This window comes from Malania oleifera, chromosome 8 (assembly GCF_029873635.1).
Source record: "Malania oleifera isolate guangnan ecotype guangnan chromosome 8, ASM2987363v1, whole genome shotgun sequence".
NCBI classification, from domain to species: domain Eukaryota; kingdom Viridiplantae; phylum Streptophyta; class Magnoliopsida; order Santalales; family Ximeniaceae; genus Malania; species Malania oleifera.
Genome location: NC_080424.1, coordinates 9,693,741 through 9,707,379, shown reverse-complemented (window position 1 = coordinate 9,707,379; position 13,639 = coordinate 9,693,741). Strand labels below are relative to the sequence as shown.

Below are 13,639 nucleotides of genomic sequence, written 5' to 3'. Positions count from 1 at the left end.
TCACAAAATTTCTTTTCTCCTCAACGAGAACTCACAATGAGTACTATTTTGGTCTCTTTACCTTGTCAATTTTGGTCATTAGGATCAGCACATGGAAGCCACAAGGACCAAGGGTCCAAACTGCGGAGCTCAATTACTTTGAAAAACGGGACAAACCAAGTCTCCTTACTCAGTGTAATGGTCGGATTTCCGGTACAAGTCGATCTTGATTCTCCCATTATTTTACTGATTTCAAAGCATTATTAAGGGAAACAACTTCAAGCAGGAACAATTTCTAGCTAGCCACAACTGATTTTTGATGACCTTTTGTTACATTGATAAACTACATGAACAATTTCAACAATGAAATAATTGCTTCTCTGAATAAACTCAGAACATGTAATGCATACAGGCATTTAGATAGAGAACATTTCCCCAACTTTTGATATAATGCTCGTAAATTTACTTATCCATAAATAGGACTCAGGAGCATATCTTGAGCATAGGGCTGTCGGGATACGTCAGGTGCAGATTCAAGACCAAAGTGGATCTCAAGATTTCGGAAAGAACCAATGGGGTTATCAGGTTTTTAGTCCTTTACCAAAACTGAACATTCTGTAATAGAGCTTTTAATCATGCTTTCAAAAAACTTATTTTGTTATTACTCTTGAGATTCTTGGTTTTGTTTAAGCTGCTAGTTCACTCGCCATTTTTCTTTCCTTTTAAATTTCATTGCCGATCATCCACAATTTTCTAGACTAAGTCAGAATTTTGTGGAATTTTTTTATACACTTTTTCTTCCCAACAACATAAAAATGAGATCCGTATAATAATTATTAACAAAGTCTGCCAAATAATTTGATGAAGATTGGCTTGTTGGGGGAGAATCTACAAATTTACACTAACCGTGGATCAAATAAAGTTCCATGGAGTCCGTTTCAGAGCTCTCCTCCTCAACCATTAACGTGGTATAAGGTATGAAGTATTAAAAATGAACAAAATTGCATTTGTATTCCCTAGTCTGCTTAGGAACCATGCTCTCTAAACTTGTTTCATTGTGTTTTACATAGCATTTCGGCAAATGATTTTGTACTAAATTGTTGCCTGCTAAGCAGACATCATTTGATGCACCAGCTGGAACTGCCCCTGTTGCAATAAACCTTGGTTCCATGGGAAAAGGAGAAGCTTGGGTTAATGGACAGAGCATTGGTCGGTATTGGGTCTCCTTTCTTACCCCCAAGGGAAATCCTTCACAAAGATGGTATGCGACTTATACATCAGATACTAATTAAAGCCAAGCATTTAGTAATAACGAGCATGCAACTTTCTACCAACTGATGATGAAGCAAATTACCATGCTTATTAATAATTTTCAGAAGAAATAATTTTTAAAATGAATACAGAATGCCTTAAGTGAGCTCAAATAATTCTAGAACAAAAACACAATATGCAATGTTTTATTAACTCAATAGAACAAAATATACGTTAAACATTGTAATTCTTATGGTTTACCGTTTTTCTCTTTAGGTACCATATCCCAAGGTCTTTCCTAAAGCCTACAAAGAATGTACTAGTTTTACTGGAAGAAGAGAAGAATGCATCCCCTCTTGGGGTCTCCATAGACACCATTTCAATTACAAAAGTATGTGGGCAAGTGTCTGATTCTCATATGCCACCACTAGAGAAGTATGGGAAGAGACCCCAAGTCAAGCTTCAATGTCCTTCAAAAAGGAACATTTCTAGTATTTTGTTTGCAAGCTTTGGAACCCCTTCTGGCAACTGCCAAAGTTATGCACTCGGAAGCTGTCACTCATCTAATACCAAGGCCATTGTGGAGAAGGTGAGCTTTCGTCTTTATTTTTTTATGACTGTGTTTTGCTGTTTACGAAGGAAAATATAAGAAAACTAGAAGGCTAGAATTGCTCAAGATTGCGAGTTAGGATGGGAAGGTTTTGTTTTTTAAAACAAAAGGATAAAATTTTGTTTAAGGAGGAAGAATATAAGGAGAATAATAAATCCTTCTAAGATGAAATAGAAACCATATTGTGAAATAGGGCCTTGAGCTAGATTATGCACACACAGCAATACAAAAAGAGAAATCAAAAGAGAGTAACAAGAACACAACGAATTTATGTGGTTTGGCATTGTGCTTATGTTCACGCCCTATGCAATTTTCACTTATATCATTAAATGAAAACTCTCCTTAGGATTTCAACCCTAGCTATAATAATGTACATATAGCTTAATATGTAAACCCCAAAATACCATCAATATGACAATACAATTACACTACGTCCTAACTCAAACCCCCATTGGGCTTGGTTTAAATAAATACAGAGATTTCACACATATGGAGACCTCAAGGGCCCTATGGGTCCCCTTGCCCCTCCATGCAAAACCTCCCACTTGTAACAGACTTCAAGTGAATAACCCCTCAGAATATAAGCTATGACTTAACGATCTCCACCTTGGTAAATATTCACCCCTTTGAACTCTTAGACATGTGCATCCACCCAAAGTTGCACATCGTTGATTTAGCAAGTAGCAATATGGAGTAAGTTCAAATAATGCAAGAACTTCTCCTTAGTAACAATATTTGTCATTATGCCAACTGCATTTCTTGTGTAGCCAACTTAAGCAACTGAATCTCATCAGTACCAATCAACTCTCATATCTTGTGATATCTAACTGCAATGTATTTTGTTATGACATGATAAAATTGATTCATTACAAAGTCAGTGGCACTCTAACTCTCAAAATGCAAATATGTGGTTTGCTACTCCATGTCATGTTCAGTTACCAATCATTTCAACCACATAGCCTCCTTTTCAACCCCTGTCACTATCATTCATGTTGCCTCAGTGGTGGATAATGCAAGAATTCACTATAACATGGATTTGTAACAAATAGGTCCACTTGCCATAGTGCATATATAATTTATGGTAAACCTTTTGTTATCCAAATCTCCTATGTAATTCGTATCAATGAATCTACTAAAGCTAAATCCTGTCTTTATACCAAACTTCATACCAAAACCTTCAATGCCTTTCAAATACCTAAGGACCCACTTCAAAGAACTCCAATGCTCTTTGCTTAGATTTTCCATAAACTTACTCACCATACTGTCTGCATATGCAAGATCTGGACGAGTTCAAATCATGGCTTACATCAGGAAATCCATGCATTGGCATATGATGCACTTGACATCTCCTCCACATCCTCCTCTAATTATGGACATTGTGTTGAAGATCAATTGAAATTATTTTCCAATTTTTCCAATATAGTAAACACTAGCATTGCTCATACTAAATCTCTCCAACTCCTTCTCTATGTAAGCCTTTTAAGAGACCCAAAGTTTTTAATTTTTCTTATCTCTCCTAAGTATCTTCTTCGTAGCACCCAAATCCTTCATCTCCAACATATCATTAGCATATAATAGAAAAAAGCTAAATAAACCACCAGATAGACTTCTAAACACAACAATCATGCTCACAATAGGTATATCATATACTCATCATGTATGAATCAAAGCTTTTGTACCACTGCCTTGGCAATTGTTTCAGATCATACAACGATTTCCTCAGCATACAAATGTAATTCTCCTCCCCAAGTTCCTTGAAACCTTTACTATTATGTATAAATTTTCTCCTCTAAGTCGCCATGAAGAAATGTTGTTTAAACATCCAACTTTTCTGACTCCAAATCAAATTAAGTTGCCATAGCTAATAAAACCTAAATCGAGGAATGTTCAACAACCATAGAGAATACCTTATCATAGTCTATCCCTTCCCTTTAAAGTACCCTTTTACCACTAGTCTAGCCTTGAATTGTTTACCATATCTTTTTAAAATATCATCTTTCTTCTTAAGACACTTCACTAACTTTCCAATTTGTTTTTCAACCTGTGCCTTCCACTACTTGAAAATTCGGAGAATACCTCTAAGTTTTGCTTTATTAAGTAAACCCAAAACTTCCTAGGGTAATCATCAATGAAGCAGACAAAATACCAAGCTTCATTCTTAGCGAGTATCTTTTCAAGCCCCCAAACATCACCATGAACATAATCTAGAATGATTTTACCCTTTTAGGAAGGCAACTTGAATTTCATACTACATTATTTACCTAAAACATAATACCTACAAAAATCAACTCTACACTTTTTGAATTGTTTCAACAATTTCCTCTTAGAGTTCCATCATACCCTACTCACTCATATGTCCCAGGCATATATGCTAGAGCATAATGTCAACTATGTCGGAATCTATGAAGCAACTGTTGCACTACCCATGATTGTACTATCTATTAGTCATTATAGACTATTAACAACTCGTTTGCCCTTCACAACAATCATAGACTCTTTTGACACCTTTAGGATTTTACTTTCAGGATTTGTCGAGAGTCCATGCAAAGTATTTTATAAGTAACCTAGAGAAAGAAAGTTTTTTCTTTAATTATGGAACATGTTTACCATTTTGTAATGTTCTAACAATGTCATCAATTATTTTAACTTTTAATGTACCAATGCAAATTATAGGACAACAACAATCATTCCTAGAACTACTGACCCACCATCACATTCCCTGAAAGTATCAAACCAGTCCCTATATGAACAATAGTAAAAAGAGAAACCAGAATCCATAGTCCAAGTATCTTAAAAAGAACTATTACCTAAAGCAATCAACAAGAGCTCTTCATCATTATCTACCACCACACTTGTAGAGCTTGATGATTGGTCTTTCTTGTCTCCCTCTTTCTTCCAAAGAAGGCAATCTCATTTATAATGCCCCTTTCATTTGCACTTGAAGCACTCAAAGTTTTTGGCCCTTAATCTATACTTCAATATGCCTCTTTGCTTATGCTTCTCTTTAGATCTCACTTTCCTCTACTCGACCTTGGCAAAAAAGCCCTCTAGTTCATGGTCCCCTTTGTTAAGTCTCCTTTTAGTCTTGTTTCACCTAAGAACCCCAGAAACCTCTCCATAGCATAAAGTGGATTTCCTATAGAATGATGTTGTATCCAAGTGTTCAAATGAAAAATAACAACATCAACACTTTATCTTCATCTTCAATCCTCACATCCACTTTGAGCAAATCACTAAAAATCTAATTGAACTTATTCCTATGTTGATTTAGATCCTTATCCTAAAGCATTCAAAGAAACATTAATATGACTTCTTCAAAAAAAAAAAATTGTTAGTATTGCTCTTTGACATATATAGGCTCTCCAATTTTGTTCATAAACTCTTGGCATATTTCTCCTCCATCATATCAAATACAACCAAATTTATCAAACGAGATCAAATAGTACTAAAAGCAATCTGTTCTAGTTCCATCTAATCATATTTGTCCATATTCTTTGATTTCTCTCTTATAAAGCCCTATAAGCCTTCAATTGGATCAACAAATCAATTACCTGTGTCTGCCACAAGTTTAAGTTCCCTTTAGCATCAAACTTTTCAAACCTAGTCGTCACTTTACTCATCCTTAATGTGATCAAGATGCAAACCCTATAAAATATAGCATGAACCTAGTAATCTACTACCAATTATTGTTAAATTGTGCCTTAAGAATATGCACATATAATAACATGAAAAGGGAAACTAAAATAACAACAAATTTACATGGTTAGGCACTATGCCCCTATCCTTGGAGTCCCTATGCAATTTTCATTATATCATCAAACAAAAACTGCTTCATGTTTCAATCCTCGCCTTCAATAGGTATATATAGCTCCGTGTGAAATCTCAAAATATCTTTATATTACAATACAATTACACTACGTCCTGGCTCAAATCCCCGTTAGGTTTGGCTTAAGTAGATAGTGTTGGGAATTAACAATAAATTTCCAAAACCTATGAGAAACAAAATAGAGAAAGAATACACGCCAAAAAAAAAAATCAATCACACGCAAGTTCGGAAATTTTACCTACATCCACGGAGTCGCAGGGATTTCACTATTATCAAAAAGAAAATATAAAGAGTGCAGCGGTACAATACTCTCTCTCTCTCTCTCTCTCTCTCTCTCTCTCTCTCTCTCTCTCGCGAAGTGTGACGGCTTAACCTAATCACCCAAAAAATAATCATTTTATATGTTGCGCATAGGGTTCCGAATGGGCTACAAAATGGGCCCAAAAAACTTTCCCAAGGGCCATGAGTACGGCTTGGGCCCAATCCTTTGCTCCATGGACTAAGCCTTAGGATGGAAATCTCTCATTAAAGAAAAGTTGGGTCATCATCCAGATCGAATGCAACTAGACTCCACAAAGCCCAACAAATCTCCCACTTGGAAACTAGTTCAATCACCAATATTAACCGCAATCCTCCAAATGAACAATCCCTCATCCTTGCAACTCATCCTCTTGTCCTCAAGCTAGAAGGCCAACTGAAGCTACCCAAAGCTTCAACTTTTCAATAGTGACACCCTTAGTCAACATATCTATCGGGTTCTTAAATCCATAGATCTTCTCAAGTATTACCAGCTTATCTTCAACAAGGTAATGGATAAAGTGGTATTTTGTCTGTATATGCTTCCACTTTGAATGAAAAGCCAAATTTTTAGCAAGAAAAATTGCACTCTAACTGTCACTGTATAGAATGCCCATCTTCTGCTTCTTACCCAATTCGTCCATGTAGCCAAATCATCTTCTTTCTAACTTCAGTTGCTACAACATAATCAGCTTCTGTAGTAAACAAAGTAACAATTTTTTACAGATTTGAAGCTCAAGATATAGTTGTACCACCCAAAGTAAATACAAACTCAGTAATACTCTTTCTACTATCATTATCCCCAACAAAATCAACGTCTACATAACCCTGCAGTTTCAAACTTGCACCTATGAAGTAAATACATGTATCTAAGGAACCCCTCAGATATCTCAGAATCCACTTGACTGCATACCAATGTTGCTTTCCTGATCTACTCATGAATCTACTCACAACTCTCATTGCATGTGCAATGTCTAGCCTTGTACACACCATAGCATACATCAAGCTGCCAATAGCTGAGGCATAGGGCACCTTGCTCACATGGTCCCTTTCTTCTTCTGTCTTTGGTGACAGTTCTTTGCTTAGTTTGAAATGACTACCAAAGAGTGTGCTCACTGGTTTAGCTTCATTCATGTTGAACCTGTTGAGAATTTTCTTCACATACTCTGACTATGAAAGCTTCAATGTACCATTAGCCTTGTCTCTAATGATTCTCATTCCAAGGATTTGCTTTGCAGCTCCCAAATCCTTCATTGCAAACTCTTTTGACAATTGCTTTTTCGGATTATTAATCTCCTCAATGCTAAACCCTGCAATGAGCATATCATCTACATATAACAGTAAAATGATGTAAGAATTATGAAAAAACTTAACATAACAACAATGATCAGCTTCACATCTCTTGAACCCAATTTTATGCATAAAACTATTAAATTTCTTATACCACTGTCTTGGATCTTGTTTAGACCATACAAGCTCTTTCTCAGTTTTCAAACTAAATTCTCTTGTGGACAATGAACCCTTCTAGCTAAACCATGTAAATGTCTTCCTCCAAGTCACCATGAAGGAATGTCGTTTTCACATCTAGCTGCTCAAGATATAGATTTTCTGCAGCCACCATCCCCAGTACTAGTCTAATTGTCGACATCTTCATAATTGGAGAAAATATTTCTATGAAGTCAATGCCCTTCTTCTGCTGGAACCCTTTGACAACTAATCCGGCTTTGTAATGCTTATTGCCATCATGTTCATTCTTTATTCTGTATATCAACTTGTTGTGCAAAGCCTTCTTCCCTACTGGCAATTCAATCAGTTCCCATGTCTGATTTCCCAACAAGGAATCCATCTCATCCTTCATAGCTAACTCTTACTTGCTTGAATTTTCATCCTGCAAAGCTTCATCATAACACTCTGTCTCACCACCATCAGTTCACAGGAGATAATTTAGAGCAGGTGAATAACGCTGTGGAGGTCTAATGGTCCTGGAAGATCTACGAACCGCAACTACAGGTGTACTCTTATTTACCTGTGATTCTACATTCTCCTTATCCTCTTCACCCATTTCCTAGATAGTACTTTCAGTCAACTCATCTAAGTTAACAAACTCAGATTTCTTCTTATCTATCTCTGTGACATCCGACACTATAGTTGACCTGTCCTTGTACATATCATGTTCATTAAATATCAAATTTATACTTCTGATGATTTTCCTATTTTGTTCATCCCAAAACCGATATCCAAATTTCTCATCACCATAGCCAATGAAATAACATATTTTATACCTTGCATCAAGTTTATTATGAGCATCAGAATCAATATGAACATAAGAAACACAACCAAAAACTTTTAAGTGAAAGAACTTTACCTATTTATCGCTCCAAACCTCTTCAGGAAGTTTGAACTCTATGGGAACTGAAGGTCCTCAATTTATCAGGTAAACTATAGTACAAACAGCATCAGCCCATAAAGTTTTTGGTAGTCCAGCACGCAACCACTCCTAGCACGCTCATTGAGAGTTCTGTTCATGCGCTCAACCACACCATTTTGCTGTGGTGTCCTAGGAATGGTCTTTTCTATTCTGATTTCATGTGCAGCACAATACTCTCTGAACCCTCCATCTATGTACTTTCCTCCATTGTCAGACCTCAAACACTTTACTGTCAAACCTGTCTCTGTCTCAACCATAGTCTTCCACTTCTTAAAAGTTTCAAATACATCAAATTTATTTTTCAGAAAATAAACTCATACCTTTCTGGTTGAATCATCAATGAAAGTAACTTAGTACCTTGAACCTCCAAGGGATGCAACGGGAGAAGGCCCCCACAAATCTGTGTGCACTAACTCCAATTTTCCAACCTTCAGTGTCCTACTAGTTTTCAAGAAACTCACTCTTTTTTTCTTTCCTAAGATGTAGCTTTCACACAAGTCAAAATTAACAAACTTCAATTCTGGTAGTTTCCCTTTTGACAACAGCATCTTCGTCCCTTTCTCACTCATATGACCAAGTCTGCAGTGTCATAAGCTTCTATCAATACTTGCTTCAACAATTACAATTATGTCTCTTGGACTTGAGGTCATGTATAGAGTACCAGATTTCTTTTCATGAGCCAATACTTTGGCTCCCTTTGTAACCTTTCAAGTGCCACCAGCAAGCAACATTGCATGCCCTTCATCATCAAGTTGTCCGACAGGATTAAGATTCCTTCTCAGGTCAGGAATATGTCCTACCTTCTCTAGTAACCAAACAGACCCATTGGGCAATGACATCCGGACATTTCCCATACCCACAACATCCAAGGTTGTACCATCAACCAAATGCACCTTACCAAAATCTCCTGCTACATAGTTCTGTATGATTTCATGGTGTGAAGTGGTATGAAACGAAGCTCCTAAGTCCAAAACCCAATCATCAAGTGGACTATCTACTGCAAGAAGTAATACATCATGTACCTCTTTTGTTACAGCATTAGTAGAATCATCCTCATTCTTCTTCTTAAGATTGTTGCATTGTCTCCTAAAGTGACATATTTTCCCACAGTTCTAACATTGTCCTTTTTGGCCAGATCTAGATTTACTTCTGTTCCGATTATAATTTCTAGATTTTGATCTACCCCGATCTGAATTTCGGTCATTACCTCTGCCTTTTGTCTCAAGGTATAGGACAAAACCAGATCTTGAGGTTTCACCCGCATCTCTTTTGTGAACCTCCTCAGCCAGAATTAAATTGCGTATATCATTGTACTTCATTTTTTCTTTTCCAATAGAGTTGCTTACTGCCATCCTCATTGCCTCCCTACTGTTTGGCAATGAAGCCAAAACGATCAGTGCATGAATCTCATCATCAAATCAATTTCTACAGATGAAAATTGATTTGTGATAGTGTTAACTCATTCAAATGTTGTGCTGCTAATGCATTCTCTACCATCTTCAAATTAAACAATTTCATCATCAGATGTACCTTATTATTTGCTAATGTTTTTTTCATACATATCAGACAAAACCTTCATCAGATCTATTGTAGTCTTCTCCTTCACAACGTTGTATGCAATAGACCTAGACAGAGTTAATCTAATAACTCCCAGTACCTGTCTGTCAAGGAGAGTCCATTCCTCGTCCTTCATAGTAGCAGGTTTTTCTCCTAGAAGTGGCAGATGCAACTTCTTCCCATAAAGATAATCCTCGATCTACATTCTCCGAAGTCCAAAGTCCGTGACATCAAACGTTTCTATTCTAGATGCCTTTCCTGCTTCCTCTGCCATTGTTCCCACTCGAACCTAACCCTAGGCTCTGATACCAGTTCTTGGGAATTAACAAAAAATTCCTGAAACTTGTGACAAACAAAATAGAGAAAGAATACGTGCCAAATAAAAATAAATCACACGCACGAGACAGTATTTACGTGGTTCGGTAATTTTTCCTACGTTCACGAAGTTGCAGGTATTTTACTATTACCAGGAAGAAAATATAAAGAGTGCGACAGTACAATACTCTCTCTCTCTCTCTCTCTCTCTCTCTCTCTCTCTCTCTCTCTCTCTCTCTCTCTCTCGCAAAGTGTGACGACTTAACCTAATCACCCAAAAAACAATCGTTTTATATATTGTGCACAGGGTTCTGAATGGGCAACAAAAAGGGCCCAAAAAATTTTCCCAGGGCTGTTGCCCCTGGACCCCCACAACTACAACTTAGGCCCAATCTTTCACTCCATAGACTAAGTCTTAGGATAGAAATCTCTCATTAAAGAAAAGTCAGGTCATCATCTAGATCGAACGCAACAAGGCTCCACAAAAAGCCCAACAAACAGGGAGGTTACGCGAATGGAAGGCTTAAAAGCCCTGCAAGGTCCTCACCCTACACGTGAAACCTCCCACTTGTAATAGACTTCAAGTGGATAATCCCTTTGGGTATGAGTCATAACTCAAAAAAAAAAAAATTGAGAGAATAAAATAAAATAATTATCTCTATAAATCCCACTAGAAATTCAAAAGAACATATTCTCATAAGGTGCGTCAAGACGACCATTGGTAAAGGGAGGAAACAATAAAAACAATAGAAGACCCAAGACCAAACAAGAAAACTTGTCATTATTTGACGCCTAAGGTAAGATATAACTTATCTTATAAGAAAATAAATATAGTACTGTGGCTATCAATTTGACAAATCCAAAGACAAGTCTTCACATGAATGAACTTTTTCATTGAAGAGGAAATATAATTTCAAGGGACAACTCTCATGAAGATATTAAATAAAAATCAATGAAACCATGATATGCCACTGTAAATATTTAGTAATCCACAACTTGAATATTTACATGGCTAAAAGCAAAATGATCACACAATTATTCTCTCCTATAAGGGAGGGAGCATCCCTAGGCCACAGGGCTTCCCATTTTGCGATGGCAGGGGAGGGTTGTCCCAGTGTACTCAACCTAACCCCTACCTTTTTATTTAAAGTGGCTATTTTCTTGGATTCAAACTTATGACCAATTGATCGATCACAAAGGAGCAACCTTTCCGTTGATCCAAGACCCGCCCTCACAATTATTCCTAGTTTAAATAGCTTCCAGCTATAACAACCACACTTGCACCCCACATCCCACACCTAACCCCCTACCCTAAAGTGCAGCAAAAGAAGTGTCATGGTGACAATGATCAAATGTTAATTTTCCTTCTTTTTAAATATAGTTAGCCCAAGTTTATTTTTGTTTAATATTGAATTAAATTATTTTTTGTTTATAATTTTCCAGGATTGCAAGGGAAAAAAGAGATGCACTATTCCTCTCGCTAATCAAAAGTTTGGAGGGGACCCATGTCCAAGCATCCCTAAAGCTCTAATAATTGATGCAAAATGCACATGAGAAATAGTAGGAATTTTTAAATTTTCTATTGGAATGGCTTACATTCAAGCTTATACATAAAAAAAAAAAAAAAAATGAGATGTTTTATTGTCAATAAACTATATTGAATAGTATTGAAAAAAAAAATGCTAACAGATGGTATAACTTGCACCTAGTAGAAATGGTATAACACATTATATTATCATTGAAGGACATTCAAACGGGATTCCTCTATGGTGGTAGGTTAGTTCCAGATGATCCTTCTAACACTTTGAGATAATGTTGTCAAATGGGGAAAAAGAACATGAGGCTGTTGAAAAGATAAACTTGACAAAATCAATTTAGGTGTGCTTCTAGATATTCAACCAGCAGCCCATGTGGTCTAAAGCTTGGATTTTTCAACAATGGAAATTTTATTTTTTCTTTGTGTTATGTCAAAATATGTGTGCCACCTACCATCTTTGTAAGCCTATAAATAGGTTGTAAGTTAGTAATGAAATTATGGAGTGAAGAATAAGAAATCTAGAGAGAGTAAGAGAGATTGTAAAGGAAGAAAAACTTCCATTGTTGTTTTTTTTTTTTAGATTGATTAATTCCAATAAAATCAAGTATTGTTTGTGTGCAATATATCTCTCAGAGGATCACATCCAGTGACCTCAATGTTGGCCTAACAAGGCTTAATTTTGTTTTATAATGACAAAACAAGGCATCTAATTATGTCATTAAGTGTGTATACAAGTATTACAGTATACAAGCACAATGAAAGATTTAAATTGGAATTCCATGAAGTGCACAAGTAAATGAAAGTTGGTTGTTGAAGAAAATTTTGGATGAAGGCTAGTTTAAGGACATAAAGACCTAGATAGATTGTTATGTGTATTATACAATAGGAATTCATGTAAGTACATCTCATGTTGATTTTTTTTACAAAACTCTTAGGTTAATTACTTGGACCAAGAAACCTTTTCAATTTTTGGAAAATATTTTTTACAAAGTCCAAATGCTATTTCAAAAGATTAAAATCATTTTTGGAATAAAAAATATAAAGGAATTTGAATTTCAAGTTGTTCGGGCACCCGAGGCAAGTGCTTAGTCGACCGAATGCATAGTTCTGAACAACTGGTCTAGCATCAGAGAGTTCGGGTGACTGAACCATAGGTTTAATCAACTGAATGACTACTGCCATTGTTAAAGTTCCAAACAGAGTTGATTCGAGCAATCGAATTTAGAGTTTTTTCGATCGAATGGTTACTGTAATTTTTGAAATTCCAATATTAATTGGTTCGAGCGACTGAACTGTTAGCTCAATCGACCAAAGTACTGCGATAAGTTTCGCAAATGGCAGAAAATCTTTTCGATTCTCAAATATAATGTTACCAAAACATGCACAAACAGCTATAATTCAAACCTACATAAAAATAGCTAACTCTAATCGTATTTCAAACACTAAACATAACAATTTTACACTGATCAATGGTGTCTTAAACCGTTCTTGCTGAAAACCTTTTCTGAGTTGTTCTTTCAAGTGCATGGCTTTCAAAACCCTAAAAAGCTAGCCTAACTCTTTGAGCTTTGTAGAAAATATCTTTTGAGAGTGTTTTAGAGTGCTTATTGTGTACGAATCTACTCTGGTTAGAAGCTTATCATTATACAAATTTGTTCTTGATTTCTTATTGTAAACTAATGGTTTTGGGATTAAACCGTTGAAAAAACAAAAGAGGTTTTTCCCTTGAGAGGCTTCTCTGCCTACTAAAGGATTGAGGCTTCTCCTCCTATTGAAGGAAGGATAGTGAAATCCTTATAGTGGGTTACTTGAGGCAAGAACATACGCACGCTAGCCAAA

The 13,639-nt window shown here is 36.2% G+C and overlaps 1 protein-coding gene across 1 annotated transcript in view; it reads left to right on the top strand.

Moving 5' to 3' along the window:
- The window catches only part of LOC131162296 (beta-galactosidase 16-like), a gene marked incomplete at its 5' end in the record, with an annotated part of 29,025 nt that extends 17,208 nt beyond the window's left edge, over positions 1-11,817 (top strand). The window contains 6 exons of the mRNA XM_058118610.1: positions 83-192; positions 460-564; positions 847-954; positions 1,095-1,240; positions 1,507-1,819; positions 11,707-11,817. Of these exons, the coding sequence (XP_057974593.1) occupies positions 83-192; positions 460-564; positions 847-954; positions 1,095-1,240; positions 1,507-1,819; positions 11,707-11,817 (893 nt within the window). The remainder of the gene's footprint in view (positions 1-82; positions 193-459; positions 565-846; positions 955-1,094; positions 1,241-1,506; positions 1,820-11,706) is intronic.
- Positions 11,818-13,639: the final 1,822 nt, after the last annotated feature.